The sequence below is a fragment of the Tympanuchus pallidicinctus genome, unplaced genomic scaffold (genome assembly GCF_026119805.1).
Source record: "Tympanuchus pallidicinctus isolate F22 unplaced genomic scaffold, pur_lepc_1.0 scaffold3, whole genome shotgun sequence".
Classification (NCBI taxonomy): Eukaryota; Metazoa; Chordata; class Aves; order Galliformes; family Phasianidae; genus Tympanuchus; species Tympanuchus pallidicinctus.
The window spans coordinates 68758451-68781424 of record NW_026294747.1 but is presented as its reverse complement, the minus strand read 5'-3'; the positions used below and the strand labels follow the sequence as shown (position 1 = coordinate 68781424).

General features: G+C 38.7%; 1 protein-coding gene across 6 annotated transcripts in view; it reads right to left on the bottom strand.

Annotated features, from left to right (window-relative positions):
• ZMYND11 (zinc finger MYND-type containing 11) overlaps window positions 1-22974 on the bottom strand; it is a 101853-nt gene that overhangs the window by 58560 nt on the left and 20319 nt on the right. For 3 of the 6 annotated variants that reach the window (XM_052692616.1, XM_052692621.1, XM_052692622.1), the window contains exon 3: window positions 2218-2343. In XM_052692616.1, coding sequence (XP_052548576.1) covers window positions 2218-2343 — 126 coding nt within the window. Of the gene's footprint in view, window positions 1-2217; window positions 2353-6725; window positions 6825-22974 lie in introns of those variants that run through there. The other 3 variants (XM_052692618.1, XM_052692619.1, XM_052692620.1) reach the window with 2 other exon arrangements.

Sequence of the window (22974 nt, the reverse complement as noted above, 5' to 3'; positions counted from 1 at the left end):
AATACTTAAAAAAAAATACTTTCAATCCCAAGACTTGAAGTAACAACACCTTCAAAATTATCTTAATACAAATATAAAAATCTCCCTCCTATAGCTATAACACATTTGAAGTACAACCAGTATCTTCTGACCACAGTTTTTATCTTACTATTCATACATACACCTATGTACCTAAGCACAGATAAATTGCAATTTTATTTGACTAAATGATCCTTCAGCCCGGAAGAAGACAAGTTTTTTTCAGTTTTCATCAGAAGAGATATTCTGACCCCCCTCTGATTTCAGAAGCTTACTTTGAGTATTATATGACATGCATGCTCATTTACTAAGCATTCTGTGTATCTCCATCTAGGCACAGTACTGGAAAGCAACTCAAAGATTTCTGTCTTTTCATTCCTTGTCAAATATTATCTCCTTGAAAATATCATACAACTGAAACTAGATAACACCTGTCACTGAAGTGCAAGCACAGCATTTACAATGTTCTAGCACTTTTCAGATTACTCCTTACTGTTAACTCAGTGTATCAAAGAGACAACAAACTATTCCAAGCTTTTCAGTGATCCTCTAAACTTCTGTAATATTCATCTGTCTCAAAGAACTATGGCTGCTCGCATCTCTGTTTAGTCACTTGAGGTATCTTTCTTCTGATTAGAGATGAGTCATATAATCTGGATCTAGACTTTTAAAATAAATCAAACAATCCTTTAGTTACTAAGAGCAGTACCTAATTACTTGTTTTCTCAACCTTGTTTGTAATGATGGGAAATGTCTTCTCTAACTTTACCTAGCTAAATGTTATTCTCACCATCCTAAAATAAGCATCTCTTATAAGAGTGGGATGAATCCCCCACTAGACATGCTCATCTCGTTTTAATATGGAAAAAAAGAGCATAAATAGCCACCAAACTCAGCTACTACACGCCCTGCAGCTAGTTATCCGAAACATTCAAATGGAAAGTGCATAGCATTAGTTTACCTACTTATCTCCTTAGAGATAACATACTAACACATAATGCTTTATGGCATTCTGAAATTCAAGTGCAAGCTCAAAAACAAAAATGAAATTCTCAAAATACAAGCTCCTGTTTCAAGCTTGCTTGGAATTGTCATTTGGAAGGTGTTTTTTGGCTTAATGGTGCATTTATTTTAGTTATAAAAGCCAAGTACACACTTGGGACATCATCTTTTTCTTTTCTCCTGTATATTGTTCACTATGTTTGCACAACCTGAGTTGTTACACTTCTACTTATTAAGCCAATTTTGCTGTTCGCTTCCATCCTAGAGATTTCAAACTTTGTCAGTGGACTATGCTGTAGTGATCTTCACTTCATTAGTCACCTGCACTGTTTATAACTCTGCCCTTCGTGGTATCTGCCCTCTCTATCAGCTCACACTGGTTCTGGCAACTGAAGAGATGCCAACTGGTTAGTTTTGCTCCTTTAAATTATTCATATTGATTACTTGGCAAATGTGATGTGCACGCTGGCCTTGAAATGCAGACAAAGCAAAGAGGCACAAAACCTCTCTCAGTTTTTATTACTGTGGCTAGTGCAAGTTATTCTAAAAGCTATTTTAATATTTTAGACGTTTCAAACAGTGCAAGCTCAACAGAATAAACAATATTTATATTTCTCTGTGTATACAGAGCCTAATACATCTTGAAGAATATTTTAATACTAACAACAGTATTAGTCATAGGTGTGATCCTCTCATGTCTTCTTTAATAGCATCCTATGCTCATCTCAGCAAATATGGCTCAGGCAACCAAGGAGATTGATTTCAGACTCATCTTTTTATCTTTGTTTTCCAAAAAAAAATGATCCAATGACTTAGAGCCTTTCCTTAAGGAATTAGATAATTTACACATTTTACAGCTATTTTCTCTAAACTTTTAAACCTACTTCTTCTCTTCTGGCCTATCTAGCAAGTAAGAACAACTCTAACACAATCAACTCAGTTCATGTACTATAAAGACTGAATATATCCTACAAATGCTTATATCAAGCAAGCACAAAATGAATAAAATCTAAACTCAGTAGATTAAATCTCACTATAGGACCTTCAGGTACTCAATTAAAATTAGGTAATTAGTAACTCAGCAGTTGATACAGCTTTTTCACAGTCACTCATAATGTTTAACGTCTCTGTTTCCCAGAGCTTTTCATATCATCAGCCTTCCCCCTCATTACAATTACGTTGGAATGGATCACTTACTTTGTGATACGGTCAATGTTAGCAATTTGCTTCTGATTCCGGATTATTTCTATTGCTGCCCAAAGATGCTGGATCGCCTTTGTATCTGCCTGCCGTCTCTTCGTTAAGCGTGCCATGACCTGTTTACTTGGTCAGCTGCAACCAATAAATTAAAAATATATATATTAATGAACTATGAAATAGAATACACGATCCTCTTGCAATAAGTAAAATTACACAAAAAATCTGTTAAAAATCCTGTTAACCTCTAGCAATCCAATCTGTATACAGCATCACGTCTTCTTCCGCTTAAAGAGCAACAAAACCCCAAAATATACAGCACACACCACATCACAGAAAGACAAAAGGCAACCAGCAAAAACTATCAAATCAATAACAAATAATCTAATATAAAATGGGCTATGAAAAGACACTCAGGTCACATCTCAGTTCCATAACATTTGGTAAAAAGCAGAAGTCACCCTAACCTGGAGCTGACAAATTTCCCCATTTCCCAAAACTCCTAAAAAGGGTGAACTTGAAACCACCCTTTGTAAGAATGAATTCTGACATATTGAAAAAGCTGTGGCCACTGTTCAGATTACAATACAGTTCTCAGATTTTTATTTTAAGATTTTTATCACCCAAAACAATTTTAAGAAAATCTATTATACACACAGAAACTAGAAATACATTTTCAGGAATGATAAATATTAAGAAAAAAATACTTTGGAGCAATTCCATTTTTTATAACAGCCTAAAACCCAACAGGACCAAAGTGCTTCTGATGACATTTAACCATCTAACCAACCCTGAATGGGAACATAATGAGCATCTGGCTTTGTTTACAAATTTTCCAAAAGCTCAAGGCAACGAGTACAGATAAGCCATAAATCGCCTACAGCTCTACTACAGGCAACGGAATCTCTTTTTAAAAGCTTAACAATGCATTTTGATCACTAAATAACTTTCTTCCAGTGCCACCACTTTCTGAATGAAAAAAACCAAACTGATTTATCACTGTTACCAAAATCTATAATTTATTTGAGAGCTCTGTCCTCAAAATGAACTGTGTGATGCATGTGGATACTTGACATTAGCAGAATATTACCCCTGTTAACCTAAAACAAGACAAAAAATGGAAAACTAAGACACCATCTGTGCAATGTTAACAATGGAAATGTAAGTATTTAAAATTTCCCTCCTCTAAAAATTCACAAAAACTGAACAGATCTGAGTTTCCTATCAGTTGTGGAAATGTAATTTTCAAGTCCATAGGACCAACATGAACATGTCTAAAATTACTAAAATAGCCTCCAGTTCTGTTGTTAGCTCAGCAACGCTCACACATTCTACAGTTGTAACGAAATAAAGTACACCACACTATTCTGGGGGGAATAAATGCAGTATTATGTAATGTAAAATAAAGAAAAAAGGTTGATGTGAAGTGATATGTGTATGTCCAGTTGCAACTGTGCATGAGGCACCTCTTTCTCCTGGAGGCACCAGGGAAGAGCTGAAGTGCACAGGGCTCTTGCAGACACAGAGTGATCCCATTGGCCCGACACTTCCACTTCAGAAATCTTTTCCCGCTGGGATTTAAGGCAAGGGCAATGGGATGCATCCCCCAGAAAAGAAAGGCCAGGAATATATTTTTGAGAGAACGATAAAAGAAAATATGACAGAAATGCAGCCAAGAATGACAGCTAGTAGATAGCATCACCTAAGAATGATTCAGAGAAAGTCTCTGTTGGGAATAGTAGAAAAAATCCTGCATCCCTGTGAGCTACTCTGCATTCACATTACAGAATATGAAGACATTATAAGTAAGAAAATCCTCCTTATTTGTAAGAGAATCATACGATTAAGTGTAGAATTTAATTCTTAAGGAAAACAGATCTGTAAAATACAAAACAGGATTTGACACTAACATTAAAAAGGACAGTTCTACTATCTCAAAGGAAACATAAAACTGCTTGTTTAAAGCAGAATTAATTAAAAGTGAAACCATTCCTTATATTTCATCTGTCCCCTAAGAATCTGCTTTAAAAGTTGGTAGCCAGGATGGCAAACAGGCCAGCCACTGAGCTCGTACATCATCACGTACATCAGCCACGTGTGAGAATCAAAGAGGCAACATCCTTCTCAAACAGTGTGAAACAACAGCCCAGTTGACACTCTATTTCATAACAAATAAGTAGTGCCTTTTACTCCAACCATTTTTGAAGTCACCATTATTTGGTAGCCAGGCACAGGCAGCCCATGTGAGTGCAGCACTGAGTACTGCCCAGAGGCAGAATGCAAGGAGGAGGCTTTTCTCTCACATCCCTGCGACACACCAGGCTGGGCCCCATCCTCCATGCAGCCTCATGTCAGAGCAAGGCCTGGCCTGTGGGGCCAGGGAACTAGCTCCCACTTGTATCTTCTGGGAGAAGAAACCCATGCCCAAGAGAGAAGGAAAGGATCAATGTAGTTAAGGTTTCTGAGGGTTGCAGAGCTGCACCGAAGACGGCTGAAAGAGGGGAAGAAGATGCACTGCAGAGGCCCTATTAGCTCCTTTTGAAGACACTCTATCTTCAGAGAACATACGAGAGCTGTTGTGAAGGTAATGCCTCCTATGTGATGATGTTGGCGCATGATGTCAAGAGGTGCATTTTGGTGCAGTGGCAGTAGAGGTTGAAGCTTCCCACCAGTATCCCATTACATGTTGCTGCTGTGTGACAGATGGCAGCAGAGGGGCAGTCTGACAGAATGGCGTCTGACATGGAAGTGCTATGAAGCAAAGGTTAGGAATTGAATTCCTCCACGTGGAAAAAATCGTATCCACTGATACTATCAACATTTGGCGAATGTTTATGGAGACCAAAGAGCGGGTGTGAGCACAGTGAGGTGGTGGGTGGTGGCTTTCAGCAGTGGATCAGGTCCACAGGTACAGACACTGATGAGCGTGCAGGCTCTCATTCATTGCTGGTTAAAATACACAGCTCATAGTGGTGCTTATGTTGAAAAACAGTGCTTCATACCTGAGAATTTGCTCTTTCAGATAGTGTATCTGTTGTTTCCATGGGAAAAAAAAAAAAAAAGGAGTCTAGTTTCAGAGTGAGCTACGAACACATTTCATTTATATAGCTCTGCTTTACTATTTACAGGCACTGTGAAACACAGAGTTGATATTCCACTACTGAAATAATGGGTCTTACAGAACACACTTACAAAAATATCAAATAAACTTGTTATTTTTTTCCAAAAAATCCTGACTACATTAACATTATTTTCATCTTTGGACTGCATATTATAAAACAAATATAAAAAGCCTCTTGCATTAAAGAAAAAGATGAATAGATCACGGAATATTTCTTCCTATTCTTTGCATTGTCACTCTTCCCCCATGGTAAAACTAACCACAGCAATATTCTTCCTGCAATTCTGAAAATATTTAAGCAGCTTTCTACAATATTACAAAGCCTGAGAAATAACCTGTCAGTCTGCTGTTTAGAACTACTTCCAAGCAACAGAAAAGGCTCCCAGGGCTCCAACATACACAACTGCTTCATACAAATAACTTGAACTTTAATGGGAGACACATCAGATTCTTAAATCTATATTTATCACCACTGATTACTTGTTTACAAGAGGGTGCACACGTGCACACAAGAGAGCAAGTATCCATTTCCAGTGCATGATTGTGTTCAAATCTGTGCCTTAGAGCTCAAGTACCGAAAGAGGCTGATTCACCCATGCAATGCTTTAAAGCAGTTTGAACTCTAATGATGCTCTGAAACTATAAAAATGAAATGTATATTTACAAAGAAATTCTTGAAGAGATTTCTTATCCTCACCTTTTGTTACAGCATTTCTTTCGATACTGTTGAAAGAAAAACTAAAAGCTCAAGTAAAAATTAATTTTCCAGCAGTGTTTTGAGAGCCAACGGTTTTTTAGCAAGGGAGTTCCCTGTCCATATGTAAATGTGTTTTATACCACTTCTGTAATGTTCTGCTAACAAGCTTACAGTAGCACAGTTTCATAGAAGAAAGCTGAAAAACGAAAGATTGCTAAAAATCTAACAATTGATATCAGCAGGATGTTTCTCAAGTTTTGGAGGCATTCCTGGGATCTGGTGATTATAAGGATTCTCTCTATAAAAGTTTGGTGTGCCTGACATGCCAGCTCACATGCTTAGATCACACACACACTCACAACAGTGCCCGAAGCAAATCATTTATCTTCTCCATTTTCAACTCCCCTGCTGTTTCTCAGTGTAATCTGAGTAAGCTTTTACTATCTTTCAATTCCCATTTGAATGTGCTATTTCAAAAAGTACACCTCTTAATTGTACACAACTTTCCTTAAGAGCTAACTATTACACATTTCTTACTAATCAGGAAGGGTGAGCAGGCAGGCTCAGCAAACTGCTGCTTATCTTGTAGTACACACAGCACTGGTTATCTCCTCAAGCTGTGCAAAGCCCCTAGCAAAGTGTGCATTGCCATGCAGTGGCAATGTTAGAGCAGTGGCAAACCAGACTTACTGTCAAAACAGCAGTGCTCCAAGTCATTAGACATGCACTGGGCCAAATCAAATGCTCTACAGCTGTCTGTTGCACTTCTGATGGATATGGAAACCTGCACTGCAAGTGAAAACAAAATGAACAAAAATCACCTTGCAAATCAAGAGATTTAGCCTAAGGAACCTCCTTGACCTGCAGCTTGTGTCCAATTTAGCAGATACTGCTGGACTCTACATTTATCTGGAAACTTCCTACAGAGAGAAACAACAGAAAGGTAGGTAGATCTTAAGCTTTAAGATCTACAATCGACCAAGCAAAATGTGACGCCACTGAAAATTTTGACTAATGAATTGGACTTTGCACTGAAGCAGACGGCGCTGCAGTTGGGTGCTGCTGCTCTGATGGGAGCTGCTAATTAGGAGCTGACAAGCAGTAGCTTGTTAAATCTCCTGCTTGTAGCTCACAGCAAGCAAGGCTACCTGTGGTGTTCATCCCCTTCAGTGCAAAGCCAAACAGGTTAAACTTCATCCCTGCTATGAGCTACCATTTGGCTAAGATTTGGTATGCAGATAATTGCAATGGAAAGACAGTTTAAGGAGTTGATCCTTGCCACTGCTCAGCTGCTAGTTTCTGCCTTACAGCATGGCATCCCTGGAGCTTGCTGTTATTTCATCCACACTACACAGTGAAAAAAAACTTCAGGCGTTACAGGAGGAAGAAGCTAGACTCAATCCTAGGTTTTTGTGGCTTTCCTGCTGTGAGACTGACTGAGTTTGGGCGGTTATGAAACCTAGATGCAGACTTAACTACATATGCACTTTATAATGTGATGGACTCTAGTGTTTCTTAAAGGCTAACTTTTTATAGTAAGTATAAAACCATATGTATCAGTGGTACAAGTAGTTCCAAATGTTTAGTGCTTTGTTCTTGCATTAAATAGGAGTTTCATCTTAAAGTCCAGATCACGAATTTGGAAGCTGATATAGAGTTGGGGGTCATTGGACTTTGTACAGATCTCTGTTGTGCTCTGAAGTTCTACAGTTTTACAGTTTACAATTAAAATACATCTTTCATCACCAGTTTAGTGGGAGGGTAAACATTTCAGTCTTTCCCTCCTAGAACAACTGAGAGCAAAAGTTCATTTTTATTGTATTTCAATATCATTCACTGAGGCTAAGGCATATGATACTTGAATTTTTAAGCTCAGACATTCTGAATCATCAGTGTTCAAATAGTTGAACTCTCTTTTGAAACCAAACGTGGACTTTCTTGTTTACTTAACTCACCCTGCTAAAGGGAACTTGACACAAATGTTGAAGCAGTGAGGCTTCCATCCCACAAAGAGAACTTCTAAGAAAGTACAAGAGCAAGTCAGTGTAAACAGAGTATAACAAAACCTGGGGTGAAGCAGCAACAGCTGTTCAAAAAGAGTAATAATCATGCACTCCAACTAAAGGCTGTCAAAGTCATTTTGTTAGCTACCTAATACAAATATATGAACAGGACTAAGATGTAATCCTGCACTGTATTATCCCTTTAGACAACTCCAGCCTGGAATTTTACACACAATAGTGAAGGCTGTCCTAAAAACTGGAAGGAAACGACCCTTTGTTCTCACCTGGCAGAATTCACTGAATAGAAATTTATCTAGCAATATAAGTTTGAACAAGTGAAGAACACAACTGCCAAAGAAAGCAAACTATTCAAAGCAAAGAGCTCAGGTTCTTACTAGCAATACAGCTATCAACTTTCAGGTGTGCATAGGTAAGCTGAAGCATGTTATATATTTTCTTCTAAATATTTGTCTCAATACAATTTTCATGTGCCCTGGTTCCATGTTTGTCTTTTAAAATAAACAGTATTGTGCTTTAAGTTTCAGATTTTTGCTATGTATTAAACACATGGTGAGTGCTCATTCTTTTTACAGCTGGTAACAGAAATAACAGTTAAACCGGACTATCAAAACAAGAACAATACAAATTATTGTTTGCACAAAAAAATACCACCACTGAAAATGAACGCACTGTTAGTGCACTCAGCAAACTCCTGAATCAATGCAATTTAAGCTAAAAACCAGCATAGTGTGGCAACTTTCTCATGAAGGTAAGCTTTAGCTGCTGTAGTAACAAAGCCCCTGATTTCCAAGATGAGGATACTTGTACCAGTTGTACACTTAAAGGCTGCTCTCCAGAAGACTGCTCATCTTTCTTCACAGAAGTTTTCTATTCAAAAGACAATTGCATCCAACTAACTTCCTCTAGTTATCTATTACCTAGATAATAGATGGTTCATGAAAGGTGATGATGTTTCTTGTCCAGTGTCACGCTTGAAAAATAATGAGTATGCTTCAAACTTACTTTGGGAGTAACCAAAATTAACATGTTCTACCACAGACAAAGAGCAAGAAGTGGGTCAGTTACAAAAGCTCAGGTGACACACATGGTGACAGGGTGTGAGCCCACACAGCATGCTAATATGGGCTTTCTGCAGTTTGACTGCACCCACTGTCCCATTCTTCATTTTTCAAAGCAGTCTAGGACTAAAACAGGGAAAACTGCTCCTGAAGAACCCATAGAAAGAGTTAACAATGAGCAGAGCTACTTCCCTGCATACAAGCCCTTGGTAAATAGATACTTCCTGTCCACTTGCCTGGCTGTAGCCAGCAGAGATGATTAATGCAGCTATGCATCCTGACAGGCTCTAACATTCACTTGGCTGTAAAACGGGGAAAATCATGGCCAAAGAAGGCTGATGTTGAGGGCTAGAACTTTCTTCTGGATGCTAAAACAGATACCACTTTGATTCTGCAACTGTCTCTACCAAAATTGAGAGGTGGAAGACATATTAGAAAATGCTCAGAAATGTAAATGAGAAGAGCAGCTCTTTCTCCAAAAGCAATCTTTTGATCATCATCTTCCTGTCTGTTCTAAAGGCTAAGGAGCTTGGTTATTCTGTGAGCCTCGGCTGTACTGATGCCACACATTTTCCCTCTCAGTAAATAAGTTAAAATAGATAAGGCATAACAGCATAAATAAATAAGTGATTTTTCCTAGTACATGCCCAGGAGATGGAATTTCATAGAAAGTCAGTTTCACACTAATAAAAGAAGACACACATTTCCCAGGTTAAAGAATTAGCAATGTATAGAGAAGAGCTAAACCATGAGAAAATGTAAATTCATTTCAGATTACGTAAGATATATGGTAAAACAAAGAGTGGATGTTGTCTTTCTGCAGATGTAATGTTTCAAATAGCTGTTTTTTCTCCCCCTCTCCTCTGAACTACATGTAACTGACATTATCCTTAAAGTGCAAATTGGGATTCTGCTGCTAGCAGCATGACTTAACTCTCAGATGTTTGTAAAAACTATTCCTCCACCAGGCTGTATTTTTATTGACAAAAGGTAGCTGAATCAATTTTTGTTGCTCCTTAACAAAATAAAGACTGTCTGAACTTGTTCCTTTCCAAGTTACTCTCTTTGGCCTCTCCCTCTCCATAAATAAAAGCACAAATACACAACTTCTAAAAGCAGAAGTCAGCACATTAGGCAGACACAAGCACTTTCCTCCACAAGTCAGGCCACGAGCAGCACCAACCCAAAGGAAACTCGTGTAAATAGTCATCTCAGGGAAAGCTGATACTATATGAAGAAAACAAGTGCCATTCAGAACAAACAAGGCTGCCAACAACTTCAAGCCCAAAATGTTTGGGCTCACCAGACCTGGAAGCCTACTGAAATACACTCAGAACTCACAGAGTTAAAGCGCATTGATCTGTAATGCAGGTAAGATGAGCCAGAGATAAACAGTGCCAAAGCTTACAGGCTTTTACAGTTTTAATCAAAAGAAACTTTAAGGCAAGGAGAGGATCAAATTGTAAAATCTGAGTTTTCGATCCTGCTTCTGAAAAATTCAAGGTGAATGTCAGATAGAATGGAACTGAAAGTTTCATGCAGCTGTGGGTCAGTTCATCAAAATGAGATCAACAGAAAGAATAATATACTGTAGAACTAGAAGCCTTTTCCCAAGTTCTCACATCACTTGTTTTCTTCAGTTTTTTTCCTTTGAGTGTATTTTCTCCTTGGACATAAACATCTAGTTTAAAAGTATCCTCTGAAGTATATTTACTGAATATGTTCTGTCCTTCATGCACAGAACCCAAAGTCTAATTACACTAATCATGCACATTTCAATACAGCCTTTCTCTCATCTTGCCCCAAACCAAGTCTATCATCATTCCTTAGTGAAGCCTTAATCTCTATCCATTTCAAAGACCCATTCTGATTCTTTTTATCCACTGATGTTCTGTTTTAAAAGCAGGTAATTTGTTTTGCATGTATGTACTTACTTCACATAGCCCTCAACTTTTCTCCCCAAACTCTTCATGTCCAGACAAGGACAAAGCTTGCCCTAGGGACAGTTTACAGACATGTGAGAACAAGTCTTCAAGAAACTGATGTACAGCTCCAAATAACAGGATTTGTAAGTAAACAGATCATTAATGGAAAACAGCCAAATATAATCAGGACCCTTTTCTTTTTACGTTCGCTTCAATAGTTGATACAAAAAAAGTGGAAAAATGACCAAAAGGAAATTTTGAAAGAAAAGAGAAACTTAAAAGCCAAGAAATGATTTCAAGAAATAAAGATCTATCAAAGAAATTGGTCAGGTGATGAACATATGTTGAACCCTGGATATTGCCAGTTTCTCAGCAAACCCACATAACAGCTGACATCAAGCAAGCTTTGTTCTACCATTACAGGATAGCATTTCCTTCCTACAAGTTGCTTAAGGGACAGAAAGGAGAGCAGGAGGAATACATCCCTTCATTTTCCAACCAGCTCTTGTTGTGGCTGATGGCACAGGAGATGCTGGCAAGACATTTCTTCTCTAAAAATTTTCCCCCAACACATGCTGTCTTAGACTGCAACCTTGAATTTGTTGAGCAGTTTCCCTCAAAGTTAGTTACTACATTGGGAGTACTAAAGTGGTCTCTTTTGATACATTTTTGACTACCTATGACTTTCAGATGCTTCCAACGCGTATTTCTCATCTTCTCTTACCTGAAGCCAACTTACAACATATGTCTTTATTTTTTAATATAGAGAATTCTTCTCAAAGCTCTTCCAGGACCAGCTGGAGGTGAATTAAATTATGCACTTTTTTGTTACAGAAAATCCGTTTCACTTCATCATGATTCTTGCATTTTATATCTTTTCCCATTACTTGCACAGGAAACTTATTACTTTGACCAATAGTTTGCTGTTCTATTCACAAGCAATTCCATAGCGTATGCTGAAGCTAGAAGTCAGAGAGACTGGAGCGCTCTGCAGGATTAGGATACCTCTCACCGCGACATTACAATCGGTATCTCTTCTTGCAAGTGAAACCCATTTCTTCAAGCACTGATGATGATAGCAATGATACAGAGCAGATTACAAAGGCCCTTTAGGGAAGAAATTACTTCCTGAACACTTAAGAGCTCTTCCTGCTATACCATTATGTAGGACTGAGGTATATTAAAGGCAACGGGACCATACTCTTCTCTTCCACTTCCCTCAGGCACAGAAATATAGGATTAATAATTTTGTTGGCAGAAGCAGGGCTTCATTTTCAGATTATTTCAGTGCCAACATCTGGTTGGTCTATGACTTTACTCCTTTAACCTCAGTTCAGAGGAATAAGCCAAAGCTCTGGCACAGAAACTTAGTATAATGATGGAAACTGAGGAAAGCACAGGGAAAGACTGAAAGGCGTGCCATACTTGAGTCTACCAACCCAAGGAAAAGCCCAGAAAAATTAATTAATTGTACCATTGATCTAACAGAAAATATAATTTATGAAGTATAGCTCCTACTCTGATTTCTGTGAAAATCTTTTCACAGATAATACAAAGGAAAAATTGCAAGAGTATTACAATGTTCCAGTGTTACAATGCAGGGCAAGTCTTCCAATCAGCACCTTCTCTTTACACTCAAACAGAAGACACAGAGCTGTGCTGCCAGAGCACTGGCCCAACACTGCCCCAGCTGCGATGCTTTAAGCTGAAAGAGGTACTTAGCTCTGTCCACTTAGCCAGCACTGCAGGTCATGGTCTGACATTTTGTGACCCTCCTCAGCTACTCCCTGTTCTACAGAACCAAGCACACGGGGGAAGGAAGGTTAGTTTGTTCACAGGTGAGTTTTCGAACTGGATTACCAGATTGCTTTACTGCAGACGGTTGCTCCTTAGTTACATCCTTGCAGGGACATCATGTTCATTCTCACTGAAGTCAAATCCGTTAATAAAGAAAACAAAATATAACTTTGGGCAGACTTCACAGTAACAGTGATTTCCTTACAGATTTACATATGCATTTCTTTTAATGTGTTCACCTGCTAAGATTAATTCTGAAGTTTAGAGTGTGCTCAGCCCCTATTTCAATTTCATTTGTTCTTTTGCTTCTAAAGGCTTAATTGAATTGCTCATTCTGCTTGTTTTATAATGACATGACTTAAAGCATGAGGGCTTATTTTACTGTAGGAGCCAAGTTTAACTGTTTAGTGATAACGGAGTCCCAACAGGTGCCCATCATCTAAGTGACCACTGCATTCTATTGTATACCACGAAATCTGAGAAGTTTCCCACTGCTTCCACCTTCACCAACAGAGACAAAGTGCGCTGCTTTAAGTGATGACATGCTGAAAGAAGAAGAGAATCTTGCACTGGCATTTGTAAGTGAAGAAAGAGTTAAACGTTTCTAATGGTTATAGGCCTATTCTTTTCAGGTGGAGAGGTTCTGACTTCGACCAACTTTTTTCTGTTTAAGACTGTCTGTTATTCTATCCTAAGACATGAAATTTCTTACCAAAACTGACAGTGGGTTTAAAATCTCAACAACAGAAAGATCTCCTTTTGGGGCAGACTGCAGGCCGCTGCCCACAACTCGTCTCCCTCCGTACAAAGCACCGGTTTGAACTGACCACAGCTGACCTCCCTGCGAGTCCAACAGCGGGCTGCTGCAGGGACACCTTCCTGTCTTCCTTAGAGCTCGTGCTATTTCTGCAGCCTTCGGGTGTAACTGTTTGTGTGCTAAAAATCCACCAATATTCACGTTGGTGTCTGGACTGCAGCTTCTGAGTTTACGACAGATGGGAGACCAACAGAGGAGTTAAAATCCTGCGAGTCCACACACAGCTTACAGCCAGTAGCCATCTGGCTGGGGATCTACATAATACCACAAGAAGATGACAAAAAAAAAAAAAAAAGAAAAAAGAAAGAAAGAAAAGAAAAAAGGCAGTTATATTTGCACTTCCATTTCTCTTCCCCTTCTTTGTGCTTCCTGTTTTGAATAGATTTTAATGACTGCATTACAAACAGTCTTTCATCCACTTCCCATAGATTAAATAGCTAGAATGCTTTCTCACTAGCACTTTCCACATAGAAATATAAATTCAGTATTAAGCAAGAAGTCCAACACATCACATGTCCATTCTAGGTAACAGTCAACCAGGTAGCATTTACAAAAGCAGAAGGGTCTGAGGAGAGAGCGCCAAATGGAAAGCACCAAAAAAACTTCACTCAGCAGCGCTGCCAATTGCTCTATAAAAACAGTTTGAGGCAGAAGTTGAAATGCAGGGCCCCAAAGTATAATTGCTTAGGAAAAAACGTGGCCAGCAAAAGTTACCAAACCTGTTCAGAGAAGAAAGCCGTGATTTATCCCCAAACGTGCTGGGAAAGCTGAAAATCTGGTTTTCAAAGGTAAAAGCATAAACTTCAGTAAAGCTCACTTTTGCACTTCAGCATCTCCTTCTATAAAGACAGCAAATACTGCAATACACAGAAAACAGAACAAAAGACAGACACTTTGTCCCCTCAGCTTGCCAGAGTGCTCAGAGAGGTGTTTGCAGCCCGCAATTACGTGCTTGCTGGGGTAACAGCTCCCTGAAAACAGCAGTTTCCTGATGGAAAGAAAGACCAAGAATTCTTTTCTCTGTGTTCTCTGTTGCAAAAGCGAGCACATATTAAGCAACTCGAGAACAGGAAATAACACTGACAAACAAACCGATACTTTTTCCATAGCTTGATCGCTCAGAGGAGCACATTTGAAACTTCATCTCCCTAAAGCAAGAAATGTTTATTCGACTTCTGACAAGGCTGCTGAATGCTTGTGTATTGCTCCCAATCCAAACGTTTTACGACTCTTCCAGTGAAGCTGATGGTGACTTTAGAATAGAGAAGAACACTGAAAGGATGTGATATTTATTACAGCTCTCTCCCTAGAAAAATGCTGCTCTACTGGTAGCAAAACAATGTGTGGAAACGCACCGGCCCTATCTGACACGTGCGCTGGAATCACTCCCATATCTCTTCACCTGACCTGGGAGTCTCCAGCACGATAGGGGTGCCGAAGGATATCTACACAGACACTGCCAATCTGTCTTTCAACCTACAGCAAATCCATTATTTCATTAATGTAAACTCCAACATAAGGGATGAAAAAAAAAAAAAAAAAAAAAAAAGGATTAAGTGCAGACATCTATGTGTGAGCTAATCACTTCACACTCCCTTCACCCTTGACACGATCTACCCAGTGCAACAATCCATCTTGGTGCAGAGCAGACACTGCATATAGGTCAGATGAATTAAGTCCTAACATTAACCATTTCTCTCCATAGAAGATAAAGTGAGATTAGGATGAGTAACGCATACGTTTGAGTTAAATTACATAGCCTCACTCAGAAAGGCCCCCCTTTCTCATCAGTGCTTGAGCTCACCTAGCTTAAAGCCCTGGAAACGGAATTTCTCACAGCTAAGGGCTGCAGCCACCAGATTATGGTTTGTGGTGTTTTACTTTGCCTTTTTTGGAAGAAAAATTTCATCAATATGCTTCCATATGGACATCTGAATAACTGAAGATGTCTTATTTACCCCATCTGTTTAAAGTCAAGAAAAATGCAGTTGTGTTTCTCATTCAGGAAGGCTTAAGTAACTGTATTTGTTATTTCTGAGGAAAAATACGAACAGATAAATTTCAATTATAGCCCTAGCAATACTGTTACCATTGTAGAAAAAGGCAACTGATTAATAGCAATGTCTGATACATACATTATTCAAATTGAAAATTAGAATATGTTTTGAATTAATAATTTCTTCACAGATCAAGTTTTTAATTAAGAAAAAATTGCAGCGCAGGAGATTTTTTCATTTTTCTTACAAGAAAGGTAATTTTTATAAATGCAGCTCTCCAGCCAGGCAAAATGAAACTGCAAAAAGTGGAGCTACAGAACTTTCTCCAGCATTCTACAGGAATACCTGGATCAAGTAGAAACTGAGCCAAGAAAGGAGTATCTGTGCTGACTTTAGGGGGCCCCTTCTCTAACTCTGTGGACTTTGACCCAAACGCTGCAGCACTGCTGGATGTGCACTCACCCTCGTGACTATCCCAGCACGCAGCCCATCGTATTGATTCAGCCAGACCTGAATTTTATATGCACTTCCTGTGACTACTTCCAAACAGTTTAAGGAGTGCAATAAAAAGAAGCTGCGATCATATAAGTAATGGAAAACTTTAATACTGATGTCTCTGTCTTGAACAATTTGAACAACTCCCATTATTCACAAGGGTTCCTTCAGTTTGACCTTGATTTTTATGGAGCTCACAGAAATACACAAAATGTAAAATAGATCAGAAAAAAGCTGAAAGTGCAGGTGCCAGCTCTCTTCCACAGAAGTGGGTGAGCAGCCCAGCAAGGAGACCCAGCCCTGGCACAGACCCATTCCCTCCATGGACTCCCCTTTAGAGAGGGCACTGGGAAAGCACTTTGAGTTGCTTAGGATCAATCCAACACTGTGATTCAAACCTTCAACCCAGAAGCTTTCTTCGTCTCTTTGATTTATTTAGAGGAAATATTAGGTGGCTGTATCTGTTAAAACATGTTACTTTCCCAACATCCTGAAGGAAGAGAAACAGTGTCTGAATTCCTACCTGTAGGTTTCACTCACACAGGAGTGCAAGTTCCAAACAACTCTGCAAGAACTCCTCGTAGGTTCTGCTGCATGGAAATGCAGGGCTTGTTGTTTTTTTTTCCACCAACTACAACCAATTTACAAAATACGGAGTTGAACTAAATCCCAAAGCAGCACGTGAAACTAATTCAAGATCTCTCCGATTTGAGGGCGGATGGAGCAGTTTGGTGCTCCCACGGCTCTTCTGTCACCAGGCTCTTTTGTTTGAGAGCAGGCTGGTGTCACTCAGCAGCACGGCCAAGCAAAGCCAGGCAGCGCTGTGCAGCAGCACTTGATATATGGTGAAATACAAAGGCTGTATCTTCTCCCTAACGATTGTTGGTAGTAATGTTTCAAATAAACTAGACACTACGAATGCCCACAGTGAACCTTGCTAATTGCAGAAGCCTTTGCAGGTGACAGAGAGAAATGAGGGCTTTCAGATGTTCTCAGGTGATGTGCTTATGTCTTAAATCATGAGATTTGATTACCTGTCTCTAAGCATGCTTTGCTGCCACTGTTACTAGCTTTTATATTATGAAGCCCTTTTTGAAAATTGAACCACTACATTTAACCACATGACCTCCACAGCAAAGTCTACAGGCCAAATGTACACTGTCTGAAAACAGTATTTATATCTCATAAAATTACACGCGACTCTTAATTTCTTGATCTTGTTTGATTAAGCTGGAAAGGGAGGAAAAGAACACAACCTGACTGCTGTGCCTGGTATTTCACATTACTATGTATCTCACAGTATTAAAAAAATAAAAAGAAGCAAAGATGAAAACATCCCAACCATGTGACAGTGAGGACCTGTTCATAGAATTACAGAATCATCGGAAAAGGCCACTAAGATCACCTACTTCAACCACCCCTATGCTATCTGGTAGTCCTACATTTTATACAACTTCAACATCTTCAAAGTTTAGATTTTTAAAGGCCTAAGCCGTCATCTCTTTGTCTTTGCTTCAGCTCCTGTGCTGTCCTGTGCCTGCCAGCTGCAGCCAGACTTCCTGACCCACTGCTTTAATCCAAGCCCTGTCACCAAGACTGTGCAGGAATGAAAAGCAGTTCCAGAGATCCTTTTCCCTTTAGCTATCCTCTTAAAGAGTTATGGATTTTTCCTTACTCTTTGGAGACATCTGTGTGAAATTACCCACACTACAGTAATCCTAACAAAAACCAAGGTTTATTAAAACAAAGAGAAACTGGAATTAAAACAAAATAAATTGTTTGCTTAACATAGCTGATTTTACAATTCTCATAAGTTAAATTAGATAAGGCATAAATCAGATAAGCTCAACTTCAGATAAAAAAGAAGAAAAAAAAACCAGAATCCTGTATTTTATCCTTTGAAATTAAATATCTTCTCTGACCACAGCAGCCAGCCTGTCAGTGGTGCCTGAGACCAACAATTCCCCCTTTTTGTCTCCCACAGATACGCCTAATAAGTCCCAGTTCAGGTTTCCTAAACGCCACTCCGAAGACAAAAAATGGCTTTGGTAAACAGTTACAGACTCCATCTCTGAAGAGTTACACCATCGAGGAAATGCACACCCTTAATTGTGATCTATGGCTGCCTTTCCAAGGTTTATGGCCCAGCTCAAACATTACCTTTCACTAACCAGCGCTGCTGGCTGTCGATGATTTGGCCCCATGGGCAAAGGGGTTGACCCACAGGCAAACCCCATGCACAGCAGCTCCTTTCCTTTCCACTTGTCACGGACTGTGAATTACAGACAAGGGATAAGGCTTTCTGTCTCAATAAGCTATGTCTCAAAACAAGTACAGTGGACATTTGAAAAATAAAACCAGTCTTGTCTGATGTCTCAACTGACAGATTGTTCTTTCTTGCTGCCTTTACAGGGTTTACGTCTTGTATAGACATAGTTTTTGCTTCAGTACTCTGTGTCATTGAGTGGGTATTTCCCAGAAAGGAGACGAGCACTGCACTTGGAAAGCTGCAACAAAAACTGGTCTGCAATAGAAACTTTCACCACTTCATAAGTATAATGGAAATAGCAAGCTTGTTCCTTCTTGCATGTAAGCACACATGCAAGAGCACTAGCCAAAAAAAAAAAAAAAAAAAAAAAAAAAGGCTTAAATAAGCAGGGCTTCTGTCTACTCAGCAAATAAAATAAAGGTGAACTAAGGCAGTCTCACTGGACAGCCCCATGTTGGGACAAACACACAGGTGTACAGGAAGAACGAGGAGAGCTGATCATAGCAGCATCCTGCACAGTTAACCCAGCAAAGCTCTCCTGCTCAGCCTTTATTCTTCATCCTCCCAATGAGTTTGGAAAAAAAATATCTAGACAGTGGCAAGAAAGTGATGGAGCTATTGTTGAAGATCTACTAACAACATCCACATAGGCTTGTCTGATGTGATGCAATCCAGTGCTAAGCCAGGACTACAGTATGCAGGTAAGGAAAAGCAACAGCCATAACTCAAAAGGACATCTGTACAGGAGACAGACTGTGACTCGGAGCAGTAACGATGTCACTTGTCATTTTTTGCTCTAAAAGGATGCCTGAAAAAAATACTGCAGCAGCACAAATATGGGGTACGGCAGCACTTCAGTTCCCTAAAGCCAAAAGCAAACGAACTGTGATCTGAGATCTGCTCAACAGAATGTTACAGGCACATTTTTGGTTATGAAATCCACATAGGACAGTCTTTCCAAGTTCCAGATCAAGTTAACAGAATTCATTACAGCAGCACACAGAGTTACTCAAACATTCAATTAAAATAATCTTGCAGAACTGCATTTAAGTTGTATCACCACCCTGATGAACTCCAAAGCAAAACGTAAAATAAAGGTCAAACTGCAGAGAACACTGCGGAGCAAGTTAATACCCATGAAAAACGAGCACAAGAAAAACAAAACTATTCCCCAGTGAAAAATGGTACCAGCAGACATGAGAAGGGAGGCCATTTCTGTCCTCTACTGCTGCTCATCAAATAAGAGAAAAGTCAGAAGAGGAACCATGTTGGTATGGGTAATTTTACTTTTTTTAGCTTGATTGACATTTTCTTATGAAAAAATCATTTTGTAATTGAGAAGGGAAAAATGAAAAAAAAATATAAAAAATCTTAATGTCTTAATACTTTAGTCCATTCTTTATCATTGAAAAGACTTCAGAAAACAATCCAAAGATAATTATTGAAAGTCAGCTAATTTACAAAGTTTTCCTTAAAAGAATAATTTACTCAAATATTCTTTCAGAATTATTTCAGATGCATGTATTGGTAATATCAATACAAGTTAACAAATCTGACCTAAAGATCTCTAGTGGATTCCTGTCAAAGTTTCCTTAATTCTGTAGAATTCCTGCACACATTTGAGAAGAGTCCAAGACTCTACCTATGCTTTCTATTATTTTTGAAGGTACGAATGTTTAGAAGGCATGCCTCTACCTGTGAGAAGAACGGAACGGGTTCTCATTGTTTTTACAGAGAAAAAATGTAATACATTAGCCATAAACCAGTGTGGTGCCTTGAGTAGTATCCATGAAAAAAATCAACCTTCATATAAAATTTGAATTATTCAGAAATACATTAATTTTAGTGTCTGACCTTCTGGCTACCAATGCAGCAGAATACAATACATACAGCCCTCTGCTGCATGATACATGAAATGATACAAGGGAATCCTTTGAAGTACTGCACAATAATGAAACATTGGAAAATAGTATCTGTCATGTTTGCACACAAATACTCCACAAAGCTGAGCTAAGAACAGCAGCAGTACAGATTTCCTCTACAGGTGGTAAATTTGAACAAAATTTATTTTCCCTACATTAAGAAAAAAAAACCCAAAAACCAAAAAACAACAGAATAGCAATAGTCTGTTAACAAGGTGATTTTTATAATCAAAATTCGACTTCAGTGAAGACACTCATTAAAATGCTGAAGTTACAAAAATAGATAAACCTTCCATAGCCATTTACAGCTTGAGGTGAATCCTGGTGCAGTGGGAGTTGAGGTCACATTTCAGGGCCTTGGAGATATGAAACAACACTTCTAAACATACTGAGATTTAAAAAAATAATTCAATGACTCAATCAACTGATTGCCAAATATGCAACACAAAGTGACTAACACATGTTTATGTGCATCTATGGCTTCTACAAGTATTTATGGATTGCTGTAAGGTGACCAACAGATGTACACCTTAAAACGAGAACCTACAGAGTCTCTGACTTAGTGTTTACAATTATTTACCTGAATTAAAAAAGAGCCTATCAATATTGGTGTTATAGAGGTGGATAAAGAATTGGTTGGGTGGTCACAGCCAGAGGGCTGTCATCAGCAGCTCTATGTCCAGGTGGAGGCAATTGAAGAGTGGCATCCTATATAGGTCAGTCTTGGGATTGGTGATCTTTATCACTGATGTAGACAGTGTGATTGAGTGTACCCTCAGCAAGTTTGCTGACGACACTAAGCTAAATGGTGCAGCTAGCAAAATAAAAGGACTGCCATCCAAAAAAGGACTGGAACACGCTTGAAAATTGGGCCCATGTGAAGCTAAGGAGGTCCAGTATGGCCAAGTTGTATCTTAAATGGCTGTACTCTCCCAAAGTTAGAAACCTGTTGTATGCATTCCTCATTTGTCCACGAAATGAAAAAGATTACTACGTAAGAGAATCAAACTCCTACATGCTTTATAGAAGCTGCTTTGCAAATACATTCATCACTGCGCAACTGTCCATTGGTTTGCATCTGGCATTTGATTTCTCCTCATAACTGAGTAAATGACTCAGTACATACTAATTCCATAAGAAAACACTATCCAGCGCCACTATATCAGGCACCTCATGTCTACAAGTCAATTCCACCACAAAATCCCACAATTCAAACCATAATTGGACATATTTGGCCAAATACTCTGTACTAGACTTGTATAGGATGCAGAGTAAACTCAGTTACAAGGCATTATCCAAACCCCAGAGTAACATAACTTCTGAAATTCATAGATAACCTTTTGCAAAGAGCTACTAAGACTCAATGACCAAGTAAACTGTTCCTTCTAGCCTGGCTTTTAGTATCCTAAAGAAGTTGGAAATTTTGTTAAATGACCTGAAGAACTCTCTAACACTGGACACATATCAAGCCCATAATGTAAAGCAGGGGAACTTAAGCCTTTGAGATGTTAAGATCAGAGCAGAGAAAAATCTCTGAGCTCCATCTTTCTTCCTTTGCTTCACTGCAAAGGATCACATGCAATCCTGCATCAGAGCTTTATCCAAACCGCAGAAACAGAAATTATTTTAAAAGACTGCACGAGGGAAAACAATAAATAAATCACAAGTTCTGGAATGAATTCTAAATGATTTGATTTTAAGAAAAGTACAGTTTTGTTTCCATTTTCAGCTCCTGTTACACGCTCTCTTCTAAAAATTCAGAAACTCATTTTAAAACAACAAAGATGAACAGATACTGTTTTCAGAACAGGAACAAATTGGGTGGATGGATATACCAAAAAAAAGGTGTTGGACGTTCCACTTTTCATCACAGTCAACGCTCCTTAAGGCTGCACTGTGACAATGAACAGCCCCTGTTGAATAAGCATGTTCTGTGAGCTGGGCACTGGACACACAGACAGATAAGATAGCAAAGGAATATGTACCATCAAGAATCCATTTACTGCAGGTACCAGCTGAGGTGCCTGCTGTAATGTTTATGAAGACAAGAAAAAAGATAAAAAAGAAAGCTATTAAAGTAGTTTGCTTCTATTATTTGTTACAAGATCTTGGGTCAGTAAACATAAATCAAATATAAATGTTCAGCACTGACAAGAAAATAAATTTGGTATCTATACATGAATATATTCTGGTAAACCAGGCTAAGGAACAAATCCAGTCATAATTCAGCTCAGAATTGCACAAAACCACACTATTACATTTGTACACTATGTGAAGAACAAAATGAGTTTAAGAATACCAGTTCTTCAAATGATATCAAAAGCAAAATCATTGCAAAATCCTACAACATTACTAATTTATCATTGTTACAGCTTCAGAATGCAGCCACATCACATCAGTTGCTTCTCCCTCATTTAATATCTTTGAATTGCCCAATCTGAAAAAAGTATCCAAAGTGCCTAATAAAGAGTCTTCGTACTTAATAGCAGAGGTGGCAGTAAATAATGAAACAATAACCACTGTGACGTAAAGGATTATATGTATTTTACATTGGACTTACCTGTATGATAAATGCACAACTGTACAGAAAAAAACTGAGGCACCTAGTTTTTTCTCGAGGGAAAAAAAATCTGTT